General features: G+C 39.3%; 2 protein-coding genes across 2 annotated transcripts; one reads left to right on the top strand and one right to left on the bottom strand.

Moving 5' to 3' along the window:
* Positions 1-1279: 1279 nt before the first annotated feature.
* On the top strand, positions 1280-16383 carry prmt9 (protein arginine methyltransferase 9). Its single transcript, XM_034688349.1, has 13 exons — positions 1280-1830; positions 3091-3289; positions 3444-3592; positions 3687-3923; positions 4087-4254; positions 4379-4481; positions 5589-5698; positions 5787-5979; positions 7854-8037; positions 9571-10255; positions 10339-10492; positions 13503-13625; positions 15657-16383. The coding sequence occupies exons 2-13, from the start codon at positions 3092-3094 to the stop codon at positions 15894-15896; spliced, it is 2544 nt and encodes an 847-aa protein (XP_034544240.1). The 5' UTR covers positions 1280-1830; position 3091; the 3' UTR covers positions 15897-16383.
* Positions 16384-16388: 5 nt separating this feature from the next.
* Positions 16389-23129, bottom strand: tmem184c (transmembrane protein 184C). Its single transcript, XM_034688350.1, has 10 exons — positions 22508-23129; positions 20478-20608; positions 20351-20387; positions 20021-20226; positions 19016-19090; positions 18794-18887; positions 18584-18696; positions 18331-18430; positions 18006-18177; positions 16389-17892 (listed from the first exon to the last, which is right to left on the bottom strand). Exons 1-10 carry the CDS (start codon positions 22622-22624, stop codon positions 17582-17584), a joined length of 1356 nt encoding a protein of 451 aa, XP_034544241.1. The 5' UTR covers positions 22625-23129; the 3' UTR covers positions 16389-17581.
* Between the last annotated feature and the right edge of the window lie 909 nt (positions 23130-24038).

Below are 24038 nucleotides of genomic sequence, written 5' to 3'. Positions count from 1 at the left end.
TACTTCTATGTGCACAAAACATTTAACTACTTTACTACTTGACTAAACTATTTCCAGTATTTCATTATTCATGGACTTATTTAATCAACAAAAAGCTCGCCACATGTTATGTATGTGCATTTTCTTATTATCAATGATAAAGCCACTTCCACTGTGGAAATAATAACTTTATTTACTAATCTATGGATTTATGTAATTAAGAAAAAAAACTCATCATGTGTTTTGTTTGAATATCTTGATTTGTAAATTACAACAGCTGTCAAATATATGCACTTTCACAACCAAATAATCATTCTGTAGATTGTAAATAAGTATACGTAGCATAGTTCCCTAAAATGTCACGCAGTAAAGTATTATATGATATGACTGTAAAATTTACAACCTCAAAATTTTACCTCAGTATGAGTATTGGAATTTTCAAGTTTGTTGACATCTATATTACCAAATATAGTTTTGCAGCAAATATAAAACGGCTTCATTTAATGGGAAAAAGGAGGAATATTAAAACACTAACAGTGAACCAATTTTAAATGTAAAGGCTTAGGATTATAACCCAATTCACAAATTCAGGCATCAAATGGTAGGGGATCAAACTTGCAACAAAGAGCAAAACTTACAGTTCATGTTCACTAAAGTATACACAGTCGAGTATGCAGAATGAGGATAATAAAAGTAACTATTATAGTCAAACTGCAAACAGTGGTGGTAGAAAGAATCAATCATCACATCAATGAAGACCATCTCTCATTCCATAAACTAGAAACTTTCCCAAAGTATTAAAGCTGTTAAGAAATGTAAGACTATATACAAACAGTACAAGAGCATTTCTTGGATACAATTATGTCCTTCAATAATGCTTGCATGGATTTTTTTCATGATAAAACAGTAACAAACCAAAATACTAGTGACCAAAATGTGCTGCATTTATCCCTTCCAAGGTTATAGGCTTAAACTCTTGCAGTGTAAACAATGTTTATGGCTGCAAGGTGGAGTCCCATCTTTAATGTGCTGAGCTAGGAATAAGGTACACCATCCAAAGCAATGAAATTGGATGTTATTTCGATATGGATGAGTGTGATTTTTCCCACACTCATCCATATCAAAATACTAGAAGGATTCACATACCAGGCTAAATATAAGACACAAAAAGAAGGTATAAGAAAGATAATTTATTCGTATTCGAGCTGATTTGAGATAGCTCGGTTCCTGCTCTGCAGCGGGGCTCGTGGTTGTGAATATCTTGATCTTTTAACTCTTTGGTTGTACTTCAAGATCCTTTGGTTCCGCCGGAGGGAAGTCTGAAGCAGCAACAACCACTGCTAAATTTTGAAATGCCTACAGAGGGAATTGTTTAAATAAAATAACCAATTAAAGCCACCCGTTTTTCACTGAAAATAAGCATTTGAAACATTAACATTCAAATACAGTGGTGCCCATGGAACCATTCGCTGTTAAATGTTTCTTCCCGACTACTTTTACGCACGCACATGCATCTTTAACGTTTCTGCATGTTTTTTTTTTAAACAGGGACGTTACTTAAGGTGTTATTTAATAGTTAGCTGTTATAATGTCAATGTAAACAGATATGAAGAGATTGTAATATGCCCTGAACATATCGTAGCTAATGTCAGAGCATCATTTATTCTGTTAGCTAAGCTAACACCAGGCTGCTGTCAGGGGGGGGGGGGAGATTGCTCACAACGATGCTAACGACTTTTGTAGATATGTTAGCTGTTATATTTACCTTTTTCACCACGAGAAGCATCACCACGTTGACCAAGCAGCAGTGATCTCTTACTGTTCCACAGATTTGAGTTAAAACAACATAAAGTAAGTCAATGTTTATTATTACTTATGCATTACGAGCAGCTAGTGAGTATGTTTATGACTGAATTTTCAAAAATCGGAGTCAGTAAGTCAATAACTTTACTTTATGTTATGATGCAATATCCCATATTTATGAATGATTTGGAATTCTGAGGTTACATGTGTTATCTTGGATTTTGGCCAGAGAAATAACATTCAATTCGCAGAATTTACATTTTTTTTGTCTTCTCCTTGCAGCACTCTATCGAATATTTAATCCGTAATAAAATCAATTGATCTATATATCAGGAGTTCCCAAAGTGAAGATATGTATTATTATTATTATTATTATTATTATTATTATTATTATTATTCATTTTTGTGTATTACCTTGTTTTCTTATGTTTATCTTATATTTTGTTTGTACTGTTAATTATTATTATTTGTTTATTATTATTATTTTGTAATTATTATTATTTTTCTTATTTTTGTTGGTTTTGTATTACTTACATATAAGATAAGATAAGATAAGATACTCCTTTATTCGTCCCACAAAGGGGAAATTCATGGAGTTACAGCAGAAAACCAGAAGGTGTACAGTACAAGAATTTCAAAAAGAATATATATATAGGAAAAAAATGTCCATCAAAGATGACAGATTGGCCATAATTCTCCTGTCAGCCACCACCTCCACAGGGTCCAGGACTGAGCCCAGTTTGTTCAGTCTTGCTCTCCTGTATCCTGTCTGCCCACAGCAGGTGAAATCCTTCCAATGTGGCGTTGGTGTCCGGTGTTAGCTCTGTTAGTATTATTAATTAATTAGTTAACTAGTGATAAACCCAGAAATACAGGAAAAAAATGCAATAAAAAAAGTCAAATGACACAAATGATTACTAAAAATAGTAAATTTTACCCATTATAGTACAAAATATAGACACAAATAGTAGCTAAACATGAAATAAAACCTTGAAAATAGAAAATGTAATGAGTTTTCTGCATTTCTTTGCTGCCAGAGGACTCTTTAGTTTAGGGTTAGTGAACAGTTAATCATCAAAAGCATCAGTAGCAGCAGGTTCATTCATAAAGGTACAGGAAACACAGCCACATGCTCATATACTGTAGGTAGGCTCATTTTCTGCAGACCAGATAAATGAAGCCACATTAAATCACTTTGAGGGACAGTGGGGGTTGCGAGTCTTTGGCACCTATACTTTTTGAACCCCTAATCTATATTATTGGACAAGATCAATACTAGTAGTCTGTTTGTTTTTTTTTTCTTCAAAGGATGCCTAATGCCAGTGCGCGTCCAAAGCATGGCAGGAGGACTCGAAGGCGCCGCAGAGAGGACCCTGCCAGGAACGAGCTGGTCTCTAGTTCCCTGGAAAGTGCCCAGCAGTGCCTGTTCAACCAGGATTATGGGACTGCGTTTGTGCACTATCTTCTTGTCCTCAACCTGGCACCTGTGTTTAAAGACTTTGCCAGGGTAATGACTGTTTAAATTACTCTGAAAAACTGTCCTATTATAATTACTGCAAATCACAATGGGTTGGGTACGCATATACAGCTGATTTCTTTTTTTTATTGCTGCACTATCAGATGATGTAAAATTTAAGCCCAGTTTCTGTCCTTTCCTTTAGGAGTCCTTCAGGTTCACTCTCTTCAAATGGACTGAAGAGCTGGACTCTGTGGGCCGTATTCAGGACCTCTTTGACTGTTATGAACAAGCACTGGAACTATTTCCTGCTGATGAGGTTATCCTAAACAGCATGGGTGAACATCTCTTCAGGTATTGCTTCTATACTCCGGTATTAACAGAGCAAAATGTAGTGTTACACAAATGGTTTTTTTCTATGTACTGTGGTTCTTCTTTTATTATCCAGAATGGGATTCAGGGATGAAGCAGCAGGTCATTTCCACAAAGCCTTGAAGCTTAGACCAGACTATCCAGAGGCCAGGGAGAACTTCTATCGCGTTGCCAACTGGCTGGTGGAGCGCTGGCATTTCTTAATGCTCAATGACCACGGGAGGAACAGAAAGTACCAGCAAGCCATTCAAAAAGCTGTTCAGAGTGGCTGCAGCACTGTACTTGATATAGGTACTGGCACAGGGATCCTTGGGTGAGACATTCTAAGAGAATTTGTAACATTTTCAATCTTTGATTACTGAAATAACTTTATTATGGCTACAATTAAAAGTTTATTTTTATTGGCCACAGTAAAAATAGGAGCTATATTTTACTGTGTGTTCTTATTCTGATCTCCTGGTTCTCTCTGTGTGAAGTATGTGTGCTAAGAAGGCAGGGGCAGCCGAGGTGTATGCTTGTGAACTGTCAAAGACAATGTACGAACTGGCCTGTGAGGTGCTGGCTGCTAACGGAATGGATGGGAGCATCAAGATCCTCCATATGAAATCTCTGGAGATGGAAGTGCCAAAAGACATCCCACGCAGGTACAATTTACACCACAATGTATTAACATTCACTTTAAAGCGCAGTGTCTTTATCTTTGTCTGTGCTTTTGAAAGATTCATGCACACGATGAAAAGTGAAGTTGCATTTCTCATGTTTTTTCAGAGTGTCCCTGGTGGTGACGGAGACAGTGGATGCAGGATTGTTTGGAGAGGGAATCATTGAGAGTCTAATTCATGCCTGGCACCACCTTCTGCTCCCTCCACAGGTAACTTCAGTTATTAAACACAAACACAGGAAACAGAACTTTCCTCTCCTGATGTCACACTGCAGTTTAATTATTTTTTTGAGTTCTTGGCACTAAAAGTCTATGTCTGTCTGCCACGGAAATACAGAAAGTCCTTAAGAAATTGTTGTAAATAATGTAAGTATCCTATCAAATAGCCCCTAATGTACACACCAACTAAACAGGAGGATAGATGAGGATAGTCAGGCCGCAAGAACCAGTACACTACTGGGTCAATCGAGTTGGTATCTCCCTTCACCAGTGCTTAGTCAAGTTAGGCCCAGCATCATGGAACCACCCCCCTCCATGCTAGCTCACACCCCCATCATACCAACACAACAAGTAAGGGGGAAGATAGAGAGAATTGTCTGTTGACAGGTGTTAGTATGCTCCACCTCTCCCCTCTCTCCCATTTTCATGCGGGAAGACAGTAGGGGGAGAGATAAAGAGATGAGAGAAAGAGGACAGTGAAGGCAGAGCTAGAGTGAAGAAGCCTGCCTGGGCTAGAGCTCACCCCCACCCGCTTAAGGACTTAGGACTTAGACTGTGCGCTCTACCTCCCCCTGCTCCCACATTTTCTTTAAAGTATTGAGAAAGGAAAGAGAGAGAGAAAAGGAGTAGTGTCTGTAAGGAGATGTAAGACAAGAGGACAGAGAAGGCTGAGCCATGGTGAGTATCTACATTAGACTGTACGCTCTACCTCCCCCTGCTCCCCTCTTTAACAGTGAGGGGATAGAGAAGGGAAAGAGAGAGAGAACAGAAGAAGTGTCTTTTATTAAAAGAATAGACCTTTAAGAAGATAACCTTTAATTACTAAGAATATTTCAAGAAAGGGTCTCTGATAGGAGTCTGTTTTATTCTCACAGAATAACTGGCAACAGTCCAGTCAAATCTCTTGTCAAAATAATCCTAGTTTATCTCCTGAGTATTGCTATTATTGGCAAACTAAAGGAAGATCCCTTATTATCTGTAACTTGTGGTAGTACTGTCACTTCACTTAATCACTTATAACTCCACCTAATGAAATAGTAAATATACCCTGTATACTTCAGAGTCATTGATCTAAAGCCTGTGTTTCTCGTCCTACAGAAAGGAGAGAACGAGTCCCAGGAGCAGTCAGTAACAGGTCGGGTCATTCCTGCAGGAGCCACCGTGTTCGGGATGGCTGTTCAGTGCAACGAGATTCGCAGACATCATAGGTAGACCTCGAGTAGGCAGATAAAAGTACTTTTTGAAGTAGCAGTGCAGCATGTTTGGACCTACATTGTTTTTTTTTCTCTCATACAGGCTTTGTGTGTCAGAGGTTGGAGGTCTGTCCATGGCTGCAGCCGGGGAGCTCCGCAGCCCGGTCAGCTGCAGCTCTGAGCCCGACGAGTCCATGGAGCCGTACACCACAGAGAGACTCAGCAGACTGCCAGGAGGATACAAAGCCCTGACTGAGCCATTCACAGCCCTCAACATAGATTTCAACAATGTGCAGGTGAGCACAAACAAAGGAAGACAACTTTTCTCTGCTTTCTTGCATCTTCTATGCAGCCACAGGAGAAATCCTGACATTAAATGTGTATCTGTTGCCTTCAAGCATCATGTCATCAGTGAAATAGTTAATTTACCTAACCATATGTCTGCTTGTCCCATGGAACAAACATATTTGTCGCCTCACAGTCCAAAACATTGCACATCAGTGGTCACTTATTATTTAGCTTGAGGTCTGCAGGGAGTGATGCCTGATTTATAAACTGGCAGGGCACAGGCAGATTGGAGAGACGTTGTTTATCCAGACATCACCTGCAGGAGAAGTTCTTCATATTCATCACTAAGAATATTCATTTGAGCGGTTGGGTCTTTCAGGCAAACTTAGCCTGATTAAAGAGCCATGACAATTTGTCAAGAATAAGTGAGGCAAGAGTGTTTTATATGTTTCACACTGGCTTTAAATGACAAGAGAAATAAATGTTGATAACTTAAATCACAGGGCAATTAAAACAAGACTAAAACTGAAAGGACAAAAGTTTTCATTTAACTTCTTCCTGCACAAATAAATAGTTTCTGTTTGTGTTCTCTCAGTTCAAACTTTTTAGGGGTTTTCCTGTTTTACAACAGACTGACATATTTTACAACGGGTATTACCATTTTGAATGTGACTCTGAACACGTTTTAAGTAGTTCTTGTGCCACAAAAGAGGGACAGAGTAGTTGTAAGGAGCATTTGTATTGTGTCTTTTTTTAAATACCATAGTGCTGTGAAGTCTTTGAGACAGAGATGTGTGTTGTTGGTTACAGCCAGCTGCAGAGAAGGACATATTTTATGTAATGTTGGTGTCACTGGGTTGCATGAATTAAGGCTGAACCTGTAGTTATTGAAACCTGCTGTATTTTCATACAAAATGTGAAGTACATGATGTTCTTCACATGCTGGCTTTGAAAAGCTGGAGGCTGATAACAACACAACTCCTCATAATTAAACCTTCTAAAACCAAAGGACACTTTCATCCCAACTCCAACTCGGTCAAGGCAGATGGATGTCTGACATGAGTCTGGTTCTGCTCGAGGTTTCTGCCTGTTAAAAGGAAGTTTGTCCTTGCCCGCTGTAACTTGCTAAATGCTGCAAAGTGCTCTGCTCATGGTGGATTAAGATTAGATTAGACTGAGTCCTGTCTGTAAAATGGGACTAGATCTTATCCTGTCTTGATGTTGGGTCTTTTTTAATAATATAACATAGAGTGCGGTCTAGACCTGCTCTGTTTGTAAAAGCGTCTTGGGATAATGTTTTTTGTGATTTGGCGCTTCATTATATAAAGATCGATTGATTGATCTACTCATACTGGACTTAATTTGTTCCCCTTTAATGTCCACCTAAACATGATTCATCTTTTCAATACTGATTGTCTTGTAACAGTAACATGTCAACTCAACTCAACTTTATTTATGTAGCACCTTTCATACATAAAAACATGCAGCCCAAAGTGCTTCACGGAATAACAGAGAGACAGAAAACAACAGCAATGGTAAAATTAAAAAAGGCCTGATTATAAAGAAAGTACTTTTAAATAAAATAAAATCAATACAGTAAAATTAATAAAATAAGTAATAGTGGAAAGAAAAGTTAAAAATAAGGTAGCGTTAACAAGATCAGATGAAAACAAGAAATAAATAAATAAGATAAATATATCTTAAAGCAATGATTAAAATAATAATGATTAAAATAATAATACAAATAATAAAATATAATAATAATGCAGTCCAGGGCTGAAAATATATTACTCCAAATTAAAAGCTAGATTCAAAAGGTAAGTCTTAAGTTTACTTTTAAAAACACTCAGATACCTAACTGCATTGTCTTGTTATTCTTTAGGAACTGGAGGGACTGAGCTCCAGGCCCATTCAGCAGATCCACCTCCCCGTCATAGAGGAGGGAGAGCTGGATGCTCTGGCGGTGTGGTTCCAGCTTCACCTGGATGAGGAGAGCAGTCTGTCCACTGGGCCACAGGAAGACACCTGCTGGGAGCAAGCCATCTACCCTATGCACACCACCAAGGGTAAGACTCGATACCCAGACAGGGAGACACTTTAGAGGAAGTTTGGCACATTTTTAAATATATGTTCTCTTTAAATCTCTCTGCTTGTATTTAACTAGTCATTTAAATGGAAGAACTTTGTATCAGTATTGTCCCTCTGCTTTGCTTGCCTCCCTTTTTTTAACCTGCATTACCATGTATCATCAGATGAGGGCAGTGTGCACTTTGAACAGTATTTGACACTGTATTAACCTGTGTTAATACCCGTGAAGCTTGCAGGGTATATTTTGGTTGATAAATCCTACTACACGTTGCTGCAGCATTCATTTCAGACTTTTTTTTATTGATCTTAATGTGAAAATAGTGAGAACAATTTACTGATATTGCAGGTTGATAATGCATAAAGGTAAAGCTCAGATAGAGCCTAAACATCGGATACTGTATTATTCTAGCATCATCTCTGAAATTGATAGTATGCCTGTGAAAAATAAGATACACAGCACTCCACTGTAAAATTAAATATACTCAGTTTGTATGTATAAGTGGAATATAATAGGTCTGAAATACTTGGGTTAACTTCATTACATCTGTACTAAAACTTTGGCTGTTTTGTTTTTCTTCTGCAATGTTTTAATGAGCTTTTATTAAATAATTAACAAACTATCAAACATCACAAAGAGTACCTAGTCTAGTCTTCACTCTGTTGTGATACCAGGTCAGAGTGAGTTTAATAGTTCCTGACATAAGGTGACATGTTCCAGTTGGCATTGCACTTCATCATCCGTCAGACAGAGCTCGGCAGCATTTCACGGGGCTGCTAATTGGTTGACAGCAGCGTCGGGGGAGCCGCCACCTTTCCCGATGATCACCAACATCCGTTCCCCCGATCGCCATGACATTGTGCGCCGTGATCGCCTGTGACACTCTTTAGTGTTCATGAAATTCTTATAGGCAATAAATATGCATCTTTCCCAAAAGCCTCTGACGAGCCGCGCGCTGACATGAAGACATGAACAGATGTTATTCCTGCAGGAATCCTTTTTGTGTCTCTCTCCTCCCCCCCTCTCTCTACTCTCTCTCTCTGTGCACCCGGGCCCCTGAATCTCTTTTCTCTGTCGGGCTCCCTCGTCTCTCCTTCTCCCTCCCTATGTCTCCTGCTTTTTTTTTTTTTTAATCTCTGTCTCTTTATCTCTTTAGTGTTTTTTCGTTGGGCTTGTTCCGTCTCAGGTTTTAAAGCCCATTCAGCTTTTTTTGTATTAACACCCCATTCAGCTTAGTATTAAAAAAAAACAAAGAAAACAAGAATCACACAAAAATATCAACAGCATAGTTTACTCTATTTATCTGAATCAATATGAACCATTCCTGTTTGTCATAAAAGGTGTTCTATATTGTCTTTCGCTAGATAAAGCCTTTCCTTGAATTCACAGTGGTGAATACGCCGCAATGAATGTCATTTGACATTTTTTGATCCCTCAGCCTTTATTTAGGTTTGTACAGCTCGAGAAAAAAAACAGTCCATGTCAGGGTTTTCTTTATTTTCCTTCCTTTCAGGTTTTGTCCTGAAACCCAAAGACGAGCTCATAGTTGAAGTCTCCTGCAGAGATGCCTACCTCAGACTCTGCAGTGTGGCCGTGCTTAGAGACGGGCATGAAATCTGTCTGGACAAGCGTCAGGACTCTCAGGACTCTGGAAACACAACACAAAACCCAGAAGCAGAGCTGTGCAGTGCACTGGCCTGCCTTCAAACAGACCATATCCAAACCAAAGACTTCTCCATGCTGGAATGTGCCGAGATGGCGCTCCTTAACAATAAGGATTATCATCACAGTTTTAACACAGCGCTAGGTAAACTCATCTCCCAGCTCAAGGTTCAATACCGAACCAGAGAGCGAGGATCAGATGTTCAGTCTGACTCCACAGACTCGAGTGACCTCCTCTACGTCCTGGATGTGTCAGAGGGCTTCTCTCTGCTCTCCCTCCTTGCCGCCAGTCACGGTCGAGTAAAAGCTTACAGCTCTGTGGAGAAGAAAAAGCAACAAGAGGTCATGAAGAGACTGGCTCGCTCCAATAACATCTCAGAACAGCATTTAGAGTTCTGGCTCAACCACATGGAGGATGAGCAGGGGATGCTGAAGAGGCCATCCAGGGAGAAGCTGTGGAGCGCCATCATCCTGGACTGTGTGGAGACATGTGGCCTCATTAGACAGAAACTCATGGACAAAGCTTCACTAGCCAGGTATGGATACATCTTCCCTCAGTTTTCTTCCATTTCTATATCTTTTGATCCTTGTTTAATTTGTATTCTCACGATCTGTTAAGGTGCCTGCTTGAGGAAGGAGGACGTATTTTCCCAGAGAGGATCGTGGTTTATGGTATGCTGGTAGAGTCTGACACGTTACTGCTGGAGAGCGCTGTCCAGGGTCAGGAGCCAACACTAGGATTCAATATTGCCCCCTTCATCAACCAATTTACTGTAAGTACTCCAACACAGGCCAGGCTGGTCTCATGAAAGAGAATACAAGTTAGCTACCGTAAAGCAGCACATTGCAACATGAACATTACAGTGGAGAAAAACCTTCTGCTTCTCCCTCCTCTAATCCTCTCCCACCAAATGACATGCCAGCCATTGTCATCAAACGTTAAAAGGATAGTAAAAAAAGTTAACAACTGGTGTGCACCCACAGCCGCTGTGTGAGTGTCACACAGGTGCAGGTATGTAGAGAGATGCTGTGATTGGCTAGTTACATACAATCTGATTGGTTGAGTCAGAATAGACCGATTTAAAAAATAAAAAAAAATCAGAAAGACATTTATTCACACATTACAATTTAATATTGTTAATAACATTCAATAATCAAAATGTAGTTATTTTTTTAATCAAACTTTGAATAAAATGACGTTACCCATTGTGGCTTTAAAGCTAGGGTTGGTAGTCACGGAAAACTAGCATGAATTTGAATGTGGCATTTCCTCAGGACTCCGTCTAACCCCTCCCCACCCTCCTCTCGGAGCTCCTCCAAAACGACGCCCACACTCACATGCACGAGCGCCACTGATGCACGACCATATGATTGTGACTGATACAAAACCGGTCCTCAGCACATCGTTTGTGTTTTGCACTACGTCATCTCATGTCTCACTCAATGGTAAGAAAACACCAAAACATTATCATAGTGAAAGTTAAAAACACAAACAAACATGAAATGTACACGCAGGAGGCGGGCAGAACGGCAGGACAGGATTTGATTGGTTTAATAACTTGGACCCTAATGGCAAGGATTGGTTGGTGTTTTTCCAGGTTTACTCCGGCTGTAGATAATGTGTTCTTAAAAAAGAGCGAAAAAAGACGCTATGTATTGATTGCCACATAAAGATAATTTTAACCAGTATAACAAAAAGTGTATCCAAATCTGACTACCAACCCCAGCTTTAAGTGAAATGAAAAGCATTGAATTCAAATCATGACTGAAAAAATAGTTCATCAACCAAGAGAAAATGAAGGTGAACTTCTATGCAAGTCATGGAATGGTAATTGAACAGCCACATTTGTCACTACTGTTCCGTCATGACTGCTACACTTTGGCCAACAGGAATTTCTTGTCTGTGTAATCCACACAGGCGGTCGGCAGTGACTTGGGCAAAAAAGCATGTAATCAAAATCTGCCTAAGAGGCTTGGAGCATAATTACACTGTGAACTTTGGTAAAGTAAAGACTAAAGTTAGTAAAAAGCAATTAATCAGTGATTAGTTTGAGCTTATAATTTGCCAGGCATCAAGATCAGGTGATGTTGACCTGGCTTGGTGGTGGTTTATAACAGACGTTTTGTTGTTTAGTGTTGATCTATGAAAGGAACGACACATTTCAGGGCAGAAAAATAAAATATAAGTGTCAACATCATTAGTTCATTTTCAAACCATTCACTCAGTCAAACACTTATAGTATGGGATATCATGCCCCACTTACATCCACATATGCTAGCCAGCCCCTGCAGGAGCACCAAATACGTCATAATAGACCCTCTGTCTTAGAGCCGTGACTAAAAGGGGTCATCAGTCAGGCCATGTGGGGGCGTTATGTCAGATTCAGAAAATGAATGAGCATCTATTTTGATGGAGATAATGATACCAAGAGAACTTCAGTGGGCTCATAAGATATGAATATGCAAGTATTAATCAGTGTTTTAAGATGACCTTAGAATAAGTCCATTGTGATAGAACACTGGAGTTCATTGTCAGACTGAAACTTCTACCCTCTTCTTGAATCCAGTTGCAAAATTCTCCTTTTGTACATCTCAGGCCACTTGAATTTCGTATTCCGTCTCATGTTCCTGATGCAACCGTCAATATTGACAGCTCTCACATGCAGTTGGCTGTGTTTGTAAGCTTGCATCATTCACATATAAAGTTCACATATTAGTTGCAATAAGTTGCCTTAGGGTTTTGTTAAATATGATTGACATTTAGTGCAATACTTTAAAACAAAATAAAAAACCAGAACAGCTTTTTCTTGTGAGTCTGGCTGTTCATGCAGTTGTTCAGTTTCCTACTTTCCACAGGTTGTCTTTAGTTGAACACGGTATTTCTCCTGGAAAACCTAAGTCCAGGCCTGTGTTTTCTTTTGTGCGTTCCTCTTTGATGTGTGCTTCCCCACTGAATTGAAGTAGCTGCACAATCCCTTTGAACCCTTTTTCTTTATTTGGTCTGGAAATTCAATTATTTTTTTCCTGCATCATGTATGTGCTCTAATTCTGCCCAGCCCGCCCCAGAGTGGGACGTGGGTCGCTTGTTTTAAAAGATGTTGTCTCAGTGGAGGGCACTTTCTAGCACAACTGTCGCACAACACACCTGCCTGGCCCAACACATTCCTACCTGAATCCATCAGTGCATATTACATCAAGCACATCAAACAGCGGGCTCTGAGGTCTACACAAAGTGTGACAGGGAGGAGGAAAGATTCTTTTGTTCTGCGTTAAAGGAAACTGTGACACTTTTTTCGTGCTGCCACGCTGGTTTCTTTTGCAGCCCCTGCAGCTGCGGCTTGTTTGTCAAGTTCAGAAGAGTTTCAGGCAGAAGATTAGCCTTCAAAACATTAGCCAGTGATTTATTATCCACAGACACAACAAATTAAAACCTAATGTGGATGAAGAAGGGTTCGTGACAGAGTGAAACATCTGTGGAAAACAGTGCTGCAATAAATCTCTGGTTTTAGTCCTTTTTCTTTAATTTGTTAAAATGATACAGCCGCAGTAACCAAGTCTTGTTTCAACTAGATCGCTTTCATTTTATAAAGGGGAATCCCAATCCCTCTGTTGTGGGCTGTGGTTGTTAACTGGAGCACCTGCTTCTTGTTACATCTCTCAGATCTAACTTGCTCCTCCTCTTTGATTTTGTTTTCATGGCTCTTCAGAATATGTTTTTCATTATTGTTGATTTTGCAATTCCCCTGAAAGTTAAACCCTGTGTTAATTTGTGACATCCCTCAGGTACCGGTCCATGTTTTCCTGGACTTTTCCACACTGGAGTGCAGACATCTCAGTGAATCTGTGGAGCTCTTTGTTCTGGATCTAATGGAGGCCAGCAGAAACTACACTAACAGAGAAGTGAAGGTGAGTCGTACATTGTGTTCTACAAACATGGAATTTAAATGTCTTCTACCTCTTTCCAAGAACTGAACCCTAACATGAATTCAAAACTGATCTTAAAATCCCCAAACTCCTCAAAATCTTTGAGCTTTTCTTCTTAATCCACCACAAAAAATGAAATGAGTCATGCTTACTAAGGTACACAAAAATAATCTCCCCTTGACAAACGTGTAACTATTCTTAAACTCCTTCATGGATTTATATCAAATCAGTTATAGTCAGTTTTGTACATTTTGGATAAAACTTTTTTTTCTTTATTTGTGCTGCAGTTTCACATGGAAACATAAAAATAGTTCATAGTTCATAATTACACAGTTAATTTAATGATTTTCTTGGGTAATCTCGCATTAATTACAAATTAGTCACACTTTTTTTGTCTCTTCTAAATGTTCCTTAAAGCAATATTTTTCATTTTTGTCATACTCTTATCAACATGGGAGTAGGCAAATATGCTTGCTTGATGAAAATGTATGTCTATTACAAGCGGCAACCTCTGGTCTCAAACTATGAAACCCACGCGAAAATGTTATAAACTGCAGTTCATCGGGAATCTGCTTGAGGCTGGCTGCAGAAACACCAGAAACCACATACACACCAATTTAAAAAAGACTAATAAACATGTTTACAGTCTGGTTCAAAAACGGCTTGGCTCTACATCTAATTTCTCTATCGGGACACACTGTACTGGTGGGTGAATGTTTTTTCTAACGCGACGGTTCAGAAGATATTAAGACTACAAGTTTTTGCCCAAATAAGGACATGACTGACGCGACTCCCGGACAGGAACACATAGCTGTTGGCCAGAAGGCTCAAACTCACCTATTTACGTCACAATATGCCTGGTTGAGTTCTGCATTTCCAATATGGCTGCCGCCATCGATTGGCCTCAAAACAGCACTCAGGAACAGATGGGTGACATCACGGATACTACGTCCATATTTTATACAGTCTATGGTCTATTAGTATTGCAAAAATCCCAAACAATGAAAAATATGGTAATATGACCTCAAAGGAAGAGCATGTTCAAAAGCATGCTTAAATTATAACATGGCATACTCAAGCCCACAAGCAACCTTAATGTAATACTAACACAACGTAGTGTCCAACTCTGCTCTTTTGAATGTTAACTTAACATCCCCTTGTGTTTTTTTTTTAAGTAGCTCATCACCAAACGATAAAACTTGTGCGTCACAACTGACACATTGTACAAGAAGTACATCGTCAGTTAAATTTTCCGTCACTCAAAGATCTTTCCCTGGATCCTTCACACTTAAAGCAAATAATAGCACACAGTTGAATTGTGTCTAACCTTACGTGGGGGAAAATGAAGTCCGGATGGACAGTATTCAACAGAGAGGCTCTCTATATCAGCTGTGTGTGCTTGGCTTCAAGTTGCATTGAGACTGGATGTACTCCACTGGTAACTCAGTTCACATCAACATTATAAAGGCAAATAACTTTTGTCTTGTTTGGAGAACCATCTGGCAGGACTTTGAAGCTGAACATGCCTTTTATAAGACCTGTTTTTTTTTATCCATTTCTGCACAGAGGTTTTCATTTTTTTAAGTTATATTTTGGGGCATTTATTTGATCCGAGGAGAGTAAATGTGGGGAGTAGAGAGAAGGGGAAGACGTGCAGCAAATGGTCGAGGCGGTAAGTAAAACCCGCGACCGCTGATACAAGGACTATATTCTCTGTATATGGGACCAGTAGTCCAATAGCGCCCTGTATAAGGAAGTTTTCTGCTTGCCATCCACAATGTCACTGCTGTCCTGATTTCCTGCAAGCCGAGGGTCATAATCATGAAACGCCCAGTCTTTTTTCTTTTAGAACTATTATAACCTTGTTTGTTTTTTTGCACATATCATTATTTGGAAATTGACTGAAGCAAAACCTGACTAATGATTTCCAGATTATTGGCTCAGAGAAAAGTCCTTTCACTGAACATTCTTTTGTAACATTAAGTAGCTTAAGCATTATATCCTGTTTTCTAGGTCCAAGCTACATCTGCGGGTCGAATCACTGCGGTTCCCTTCTGGTACAACATCTACCTGGACCCTGATATCAGCGTCAGCACCCTCAGCCACAACACTCACTGGAAGCAGGCAGCCGCTGTGCTGCAGCAGCCACTGGAGGTACAAGCTGGGGACTGGGTCTGCCTCGCTGTGAAGATTCACAAGAGCACGATATCCATATCAGTCCATTTACAGGATGCACCCAGGCCGATGGAGTGATGATCACGTATATTGTTGTATTGCGATTAGTTTAATTAGTATGTTTTATTACGCCTCGGACAAATAGAGGGGACTGGCACACAAGGGAATGAGTGGACACTAAGCAGTACCTAAAAACTTTACCTTTTCCAGTGTCATTTTTTTAATAAATGTGACAAGTCTTCAAATTTCCAAGTGATCTCTAAGAAACCGAGTCTCTATTTTATAGTTAAGTTAGCAAATTAAAGCTTGCATGAGTCATGCATGGGTAGCTGAGTTTTCACAATCACTTTGTGAAAGAACCTATAGAGCGTTTGCAAAATATCACAGAATATTTGTAATTCGTATTTATAGATCCAGTATTTGTAAATACATTATAAATATTAGAGCTGTTCCTTTAGTGTAGGCTGAGCTGTTTTTGTTAGATAAGTTTGTTAGCACAAAGAAAAGTTTGACCAATAAATGTGACATTTTCTTATAATAAATTCAAGATAACAGAAATGAGTGAGAACATGGAGTTAATCTGATTTATTGAGACGACTGTCAGGGATGGATTAAAAGAAAATGTGGAACATCTTCAGCTGTGATCCTGTCAGCTATATTTAGAAAAATAAAATCATAATGTAAGGCAATACACCATTCTCTAGCTGGACATGATGTGCATTATGCTGCTGATTTGATGCATTTTGATACATTTGTGTATTTTCTGACACAAACTGATACATTGTAGATTAAACATTTCCGTTTCCCTGCTCAAACCAAAGCAGTCAGAAAAAAAATCTAACAGAAAAACAAAATGGCTTAGGTGCAGTAACTGCAAAGTTGTTTTGACCTAAAGACTAAAAACGGTGGAGAACATCTCATTCAGTAACACAAAGTAATTGACCCTGGATTATTAACGCTGATGCAGTGGATGGCCTGCACATTGAAAAAGGCATCTGAGAAAACTAGTTGATACATTTCAACTAAACACAACAGAGTGATCTGTATGCGGTCAAGCACTGATATGAATTTACTCAAATGTGCTGATTGTGCAGTGTGAAACTGAATCAGTGTTGTTTTGATACTTGCCCGTATCTACCCACAGGGAAAACATTGTGTATGGACCCTGTGGTGTTGTCATACTGTCTGACATCATGTGCAAAGCTCCCACCTGCTTGTTTGAAGTCCTAACTGTACACTCCAGATATTTGTTGCTTCAGCTCTTTTAGAATATCCTTTTTTTACCCCCTTGAGAAAAAATAATTAAGATCTGGACATTTAATGTGCTTCTTACATTGCAGATTTACACTGTTTTTCAACAATATCCTCTAAAAACACTATAAACCAAGATAAAAGAAATTGTTTTTAAAGTTGCATATTTTTTTGTACCACCCATCTGTCACAGCTGACATTGTGATATGACTAAAATGACAAAAAATATATCTAAAGGCTTTCCTAGTCAAATGAACTCAAACCATTCTGGCACGAGTGCTGAGCCACATAACTCTCACTTACTGCCATAACCTCACTTCAACATTCTTACAGCTGTCACTGGCAGAGAGGTCCTTCTGATTTAACATTTGTTAGGAAACTTCTACTTTTACTCGGCTTGCCATTTTGAAAAGTTTATCAGTACAGTGATGTCTGACTTAAAAATGGGAAGTCTGTGTTTGGGTCCTGCCCAACCATGTCTGGTAGAGTCTGTGGTAAGCCGGGATGCTCGGCTAGGTGATCACGATCAGATCTCCTTCCGCTGGTTCTTTGGTTTGGTCGGATGGTACTTCCTCCGGGGTTTCTTCAGGTCGAGCCTCATATCCTTCATCCCACGGGGCTGAACTGAGCCCAGCAGGAGCCGACAAAGAGTGCGGCGTTAGGGTCCTGCCCAGGCCCTGGTACTGACCGTTGGGTGACACAGGGTTGGATAGCGCCTCTGTGATGACATCCTGGGAGCCTGGAGAGAGCAGGCCAGATCTCTCACCAACATTCCCATCCTCGCCCAAGTAAGACTTCCTCGGACGACCCATGACTGTTCTCCCTGTCAGTGAGGAAAGAAAGATCCTTTACATTCTTCTGGGTGTTGAAGAGTAAATCACAAATACTACTACCAAACAATTATTAAAAAATTCCGTCATGACCGGAAGCACGTACCAACATTGCGGACTTGTTCAGAAATGTCTGCTCTGACATCTGAGATGTCCCACATTGCCATGAAAGAGTCAAAGCAAGAGCCTTCCTCAGCCTCCTGGATGTAAGGCTTGTAGGTGAAGCTGAAGTGATGAGCAATGGCTGCCAGGAACATTTCTATGCAGATGATGAAATCCTGGAAACAGGAACGTTTTGTATGACTACTTTGTAAAAAAGTTCCATATAAGACAACAGAAATTATCCGTTGATACATATTAACTGTTGATAATACAATTAAATTCAGCACATACTCTTATTTTTAAATAATATAAATACTGTGACAGTTTACCTGTAAACCAGTAGCAACATCCTCCACACTTTTCCAGTCCCATGTGTGCTTCTCTGAGATAATGCCCACTTTCACCAGCAAGGCAATCAACACTGCTTGCCTGACAGGATTTAAAGTAAAAATCTCAGTAGCTACTACACATTATAAGGCCAAGTCTACATAAATCAGGACCATACCTCACCAATGTCTTCTGTATATACAAGTAAGGTAAGTAATGCAAATTTTTCAGACATTTGTCTCAGTTGAGAATTACCAGAAAGAGACGAACACCACCATTTTCACACAGAGAAATTTGCCCACTGGTTTGATTGGACTCAGTTCCTCTCTGAGCGCTCTGTAGAACAACACCAGGCAGTACATGGCAAACTAGATAGAGAGGAGACAGACAGAGAAATCCTTTCATGCACCCAGGCCCAAAGCTACAATTAAGGTCTTCATTTAAACATTACAGGGGCAGTTTTACCAGCTGGGACATATTGTTGAAGATGACCAGGTACGTCCATGCATTTGTTGAACTAAAATTGCCTTCGTCATACACATCACACAGCTGACAGATCCTAGGAGGAGGAAGAAGAAGCCATGACATATGTCATTACATTAAAAAAAGAACAGAGGTATGTGATTGTTATCAAAAAAGTAAGAGAGGAAAAAAGAATGGAGAGGGTCAGGAGCAGAGGTTACTTACAAGGCAATCACTGTTGTGACAGGGCGAACCACTGTGTACTGCAACACTCCCAGTTTACATCTCTGTAGTAAAACCCTGCAGAGAAAAATTTGGTTTGTACAAATTTAACTTGTTTACTTTTTTTATACTTTTTAAAAGATCAATTGAATGAAAAACAATGGCAGACATAAAATATATTGTGAGTGATTCAGTGAAGCAAGTGTCAGGCTACGCACTGGCATCTCACTGCCGGTTCCCCCTTAACAACTGCTCTATCATGCACTTGCCAAATGCAACTACACTGTCCAGCACCATTATAAAAACAACATGAATATATAAGGTTGATGCCACTGACTTCAATTTAAGTCTTGAACTCTATTTTTCTTCATCTGTTTTCAGGAACAACAAACTGATTCTCATGTTAAAAAGGCAGTTTAATACTAAATGAACTGCACATGAGCCTTTTAACCAACCACAGCTGCTGTCTGACCGAGGCTGATTAGAAGCTGGTGACTGTCATTGATCTGTTATGTGCTGGGAGAATAACATTTCTCAAAAATCAAGGTCTCAAGACAAAGTAAAACAAAAGTGTCTTTCTTGGAAAAATGTAAACTGGATTTATTTTGAAGTTTTCATTGGTTGTTTTCTTCAAATGGTCAATATTTAATTGAAATCTAAAGCTTTCGCCTGTGCATTAACACCTAAAAGGAAAAAAACAACATTATAACTGTGTAATGATGAATGTTGGGCAGCTCTCCAACTGTGAGCTATTCAAGAAGCTAGTAGGCAATATGAACATGGTCAGTAAAACTGGCATGTTCAGGTCAAAGTTCCATGCAGAGGACAATGATTCATTTAACACCACATGTTTGTCCACTGCTGGCTGCACACTAAGCAATTATATAGTCTCATGATGTGTCATGTGCCCCAAAGTAAGGTGAACAATTCATTCATCAATTTTAGACCAGAGGGGTTTATGTGCAGAACGCATTACTGTTAAGAATTGTGATTCTGTAGGACACTTACTCTCCCATCGGCCAGGGCGGGCAGCAGCACAGAGGGGGCAGGTGTTTCTGCTGCTCCTGGACCTCCAGCATCAACACCAGGCTTGGGTACTGATTTTCCAGGTAGTTCAGCAAGAAGGTCATGAAGTTGTAGATGACATAAGCCTCGTAGCACTCTCTGCATGTGTCCACGTAAATTGCAATACTGGGGTATTTCAATGCAATCCACTGAAAGATTTACAAAACAGGACAGATTGCATGGAAAGTGAGGCATTCTGTACAAATCGTATTTGTATTTTTAGTATGTGTTGCCATAAGCTTTAATAGTATGAAAGACATATACGCTACTCACACTGTCCAAACTGTAGATCGGGACCATCCATAATATTCTAGAAAAGAAAAGGAGAATGAAAACATTGAAAATCTGAAACCAGTTTCAGACAAATGCTTATGAGTTATATTGTTGGTGGTATCTTCACCTGATGATAGGTTTCTGAAGCTCGGGCTGTGTGTAGTGAACCAGATGCTGGAGGATACCCCATAATGATATAGGAATGGTCATGAAGACAAATATCCCAGCGATGAACCATGCTTTGTAATGAGTGCCAACCTGTTATTACATGGGAAGAAAAAGTCCACACAGTTTCCATTAACCAAATCTATGCTGCAAGTCTTGAAAAGTAGCATTTGTTGTACTTTGAATGTAATTTTTCCACATTTAATATGGAGGTAAAGGGTTGAAGGAGTACTCAGATTCATTAGTCAAAAACAGCAAGTAAATAAAATGCTTGATTCTTAAAGGCATGTATTTTAAAAGAACTTCCATCCCCAAAATAAGCTTTAAATATCAAAATAACAGAACTCACATAAATTGAGTTCATCAGTCAGAGTCATTGGGGAAAAACACTGCATTACAGCAACTACTCACAAAAGAGGATTATTAATTGAAACTATTCTAAATATCCTTATTGCACAATCATATTTTCTTTCACCCCGGGATTTCAGGGACTCAATTACAGACTAAGACCTCATGAAAAGGAAGGAGTGCGTAATGGGCGTTGCACCATGATTAAAAACTTGATTTGTGTGGATCTTTAAATATAACCAATGCTTCAAGATTAATCCAGGAGAGTCGAAAGTTTAATATTTGCCTCTGTATTATCAACAGTGGTGCAACAGTGTGTTTTTTTTTTGTAACAATTGAACTGACAAATGTAATGATCTAAGTGAAGTTGCTGTGCTGAGAGTGTGTGTGCTATTCATTACTAAGACTCATCTGGTTGGTTGAATTGAGACGTGACTGATTTGGGTCAGAGGAATAATTTTGAGTTGGAAGTGTCTGACTGCTGTTTTACCTTCCCTAAGGGACTGGGGAAGGCGACGGCGACCAGCAACAGGGGGACATTTAAGGAGTGGAACCATCATTAAGACTTTGGGACTGAGGAGTTTTATTTTTGTCTTGTTAATTAATTCTTATTGTGAACTTTTAAGAAACTCACCTTTTTGTAACTCTGCTCGAACCTGATTTTAAAGAACCTGTATGAAATTTTGAAGGAGTCCTAGGCTCCTTTTAACCTAGGTGGTGTTGCAGGATTTTAAAAGTATTTATAGTTTTAACCTTGCCACAGGCCAATTTCTGAACCTTTTAGTTCAGGGTAAAGTAGTTCTGGGGGCTAAAAGACTCCAGAACTCTTGGACAACAGCGTTTTTCGACCGCAGGGACTTAACCCATGAACTACGTGCATTTCAACTGGAGGTACCAGGGTCTAAATTTGGTTCAGGGGTAGATAATCTCCCCCTGAAAAGCCCCTGCTTGGGGGGTAGTACTTTTCAACGGTCCTGGGACTTTTGGTTGAACGTTACAGTGTTTGTGGAGTTTACACAGTTGTTGAAAGAGAACAGAGGGAGTTCCTGGGAATGCATACTAGTTTAGTTTTTTATTAAGATTTCAAAATATTATTTACTATAATTTTTTTCCTCCATACGTCACTGGCCTGATTTGCACAATCTACCCGGGACTTCAGCCCGCTGTCGAAATGCAGACAACAATGGGGGCACAGGAACCTTTTAGTTCTGGGGGCTAAAAGGCCCCTAGAACTCTTGGTCGAAGTGCACCTTAAGTCTTGTTAATAAATTCTTATTGTGAACTTTTAGGACACTGACCTTTTTGTAACTCTGCTCAAACCTGATTTTAAAAGAATCTGTGTGAAAATATAAAGAAGTCCTAGGCTCCTTTTAACCTAGGTAGCATTGCAGGATTTTAAAAGTATTTATAGTTTAAACCTTGCCACAGGCCAATTTCTGAACCTTTAAGTTCAGGGTAAAGAAGGTCTGGGGGCTAAAATACCCCGGAACTCTTGGTCGAAATGCACCTTTAGTAAAGCATGAATAACGTTAGTACAGGTAAACGTAATTTGCTTAGTTAAACTTTATCACGGTCAGACACACAAGGCCCAAGCATCAAAACAAAGCAACATATCAATCACATCCACTGATGCTTTTAACTGACCTCTGACTTCTGAAGTTCCCAGATACACAATGGCAGGACGACTAAAAGCAACAAAATGTACAGCACAACGACCAGCGGCCGAATCCATCTCCTCCAGTTCCCACAGGAACAAGGCATCTTGACATGAAGACGCTGGCAGGCCTTTGAAACTGGCCGCAGGATGATTCAGTAACAAAACACTTTGACTCGTCTAATAAAGCTCAACATTAAAGGTTAGCTTCGCATAATTACACTTCCATAAAGTAACCGATCCTCAAACAAACACCTCAGTTATGTACACGCACGCTGGCTCTTACACGGATGTAAAGTTTCATTCATGAGGGCAAAGCTCCCGGATAATTACCAGCTCATATGACTTGATTTTTACCAAGCTAGGTGGCTAACTTTAGCTTCTCAGCTGTTTCACAATGTAAACAAACAAAGCAGGTGAGCCATCCTGACTTCATCGATACAAGTATCTCATTATCCAACGCAGTAACACATAACATCCCGTATATAAATCATTCAGCTTCGTAAATCAATGTGTGTTAAAGTATTTTCTAGTGGTTTTCGTTCTTAAAAGTTTCCGAAAAAGTAACTTCTATTGAATTTGTACTTCCTGTTTTGGTTCAGATTTAGTCCAGCCCACTACGTAGAAAGTGATTGGTGGAATCCAGGTCGTTAGCCAATAGACGAAGAGTGTTTGTCATCCACTCTGACGTCGACTTTAGCTAGTTCGGTTGCACTGCAAACAAATTGGCCGCATGGTCTACGTTCTCACCAGCAGATGGCAATGTGAAATAACAGGTACAAGGACAACAGACCGACGTTTCATTGTGATGGATGGATAGATGGATGGATAGATGGATGGATAGATGGATGGATAGATGGATGGATAGATGGATGGATAGATGGATGGATAGATGGATGGATAGATGGATGGATAGATGGATGGATGGATAGATAGATAGATGGATGGATAGATGGATGGATGGATGGATGGATGGATGGATGGATAGATAGATAGATAGATAGATCTGTAACAGTTGCCATGTTTTATTTCACTTTACTTTTTTATTTTATTGTATTTTATTGTATTTTATTTTAATTTATTTCATTTCATTTTATTATATTTTACCTTTGTCATTGCTATTATTATTGTTATTATATATTTTTTAACTATGTTAGTACATTGTTGTATTCCCCTGTCCTGTGTTGTAAGCTGCTGTAACAAAAGAATTTCCCCCAATGGGGGACCAATAAAGTATATCTTATCTTACCTTATCTTATCATATCTTATCTTAGATAGATAGATAGATAGATAGATAGATAGATAGATAGATAGATAGATAGATAGATAGATAGATAGATAGATAGATAGATAAGACTCAGGCTGGTCATTTATTAAGAACTTCAGATTATGCCCTTTCTGTAAATGTTTTATAGGCAGTGGTGGAAAAAGTATACATCTTTATTACTTAAGTCAAAGTATAGATACTCCAGGTCAAATATTACTCCAATACAAGTGAAAGTCGTTCAGTCAGATTATTAC

Source organism: Notolabrus celidotus, chromosome 7 (genome assembly GCF_009762535.1).
Source record: "Notolabrus celidotus isolate fNotCel1 chromosome 7, fNotCel1.pri, whole genome shotgun sequence".
Lineage (NCBI taxonomy): Eukaryota > Metazoa > Chordata > Actinopteri > Labriformes > Labridae > Notolabrus > Notolabrus celidotus.
The sequence above is the reverse complement of the archived record's forward strand: the minus strand, read 5'-3'. Positions and strand labels throughout refer to the sequence as shown.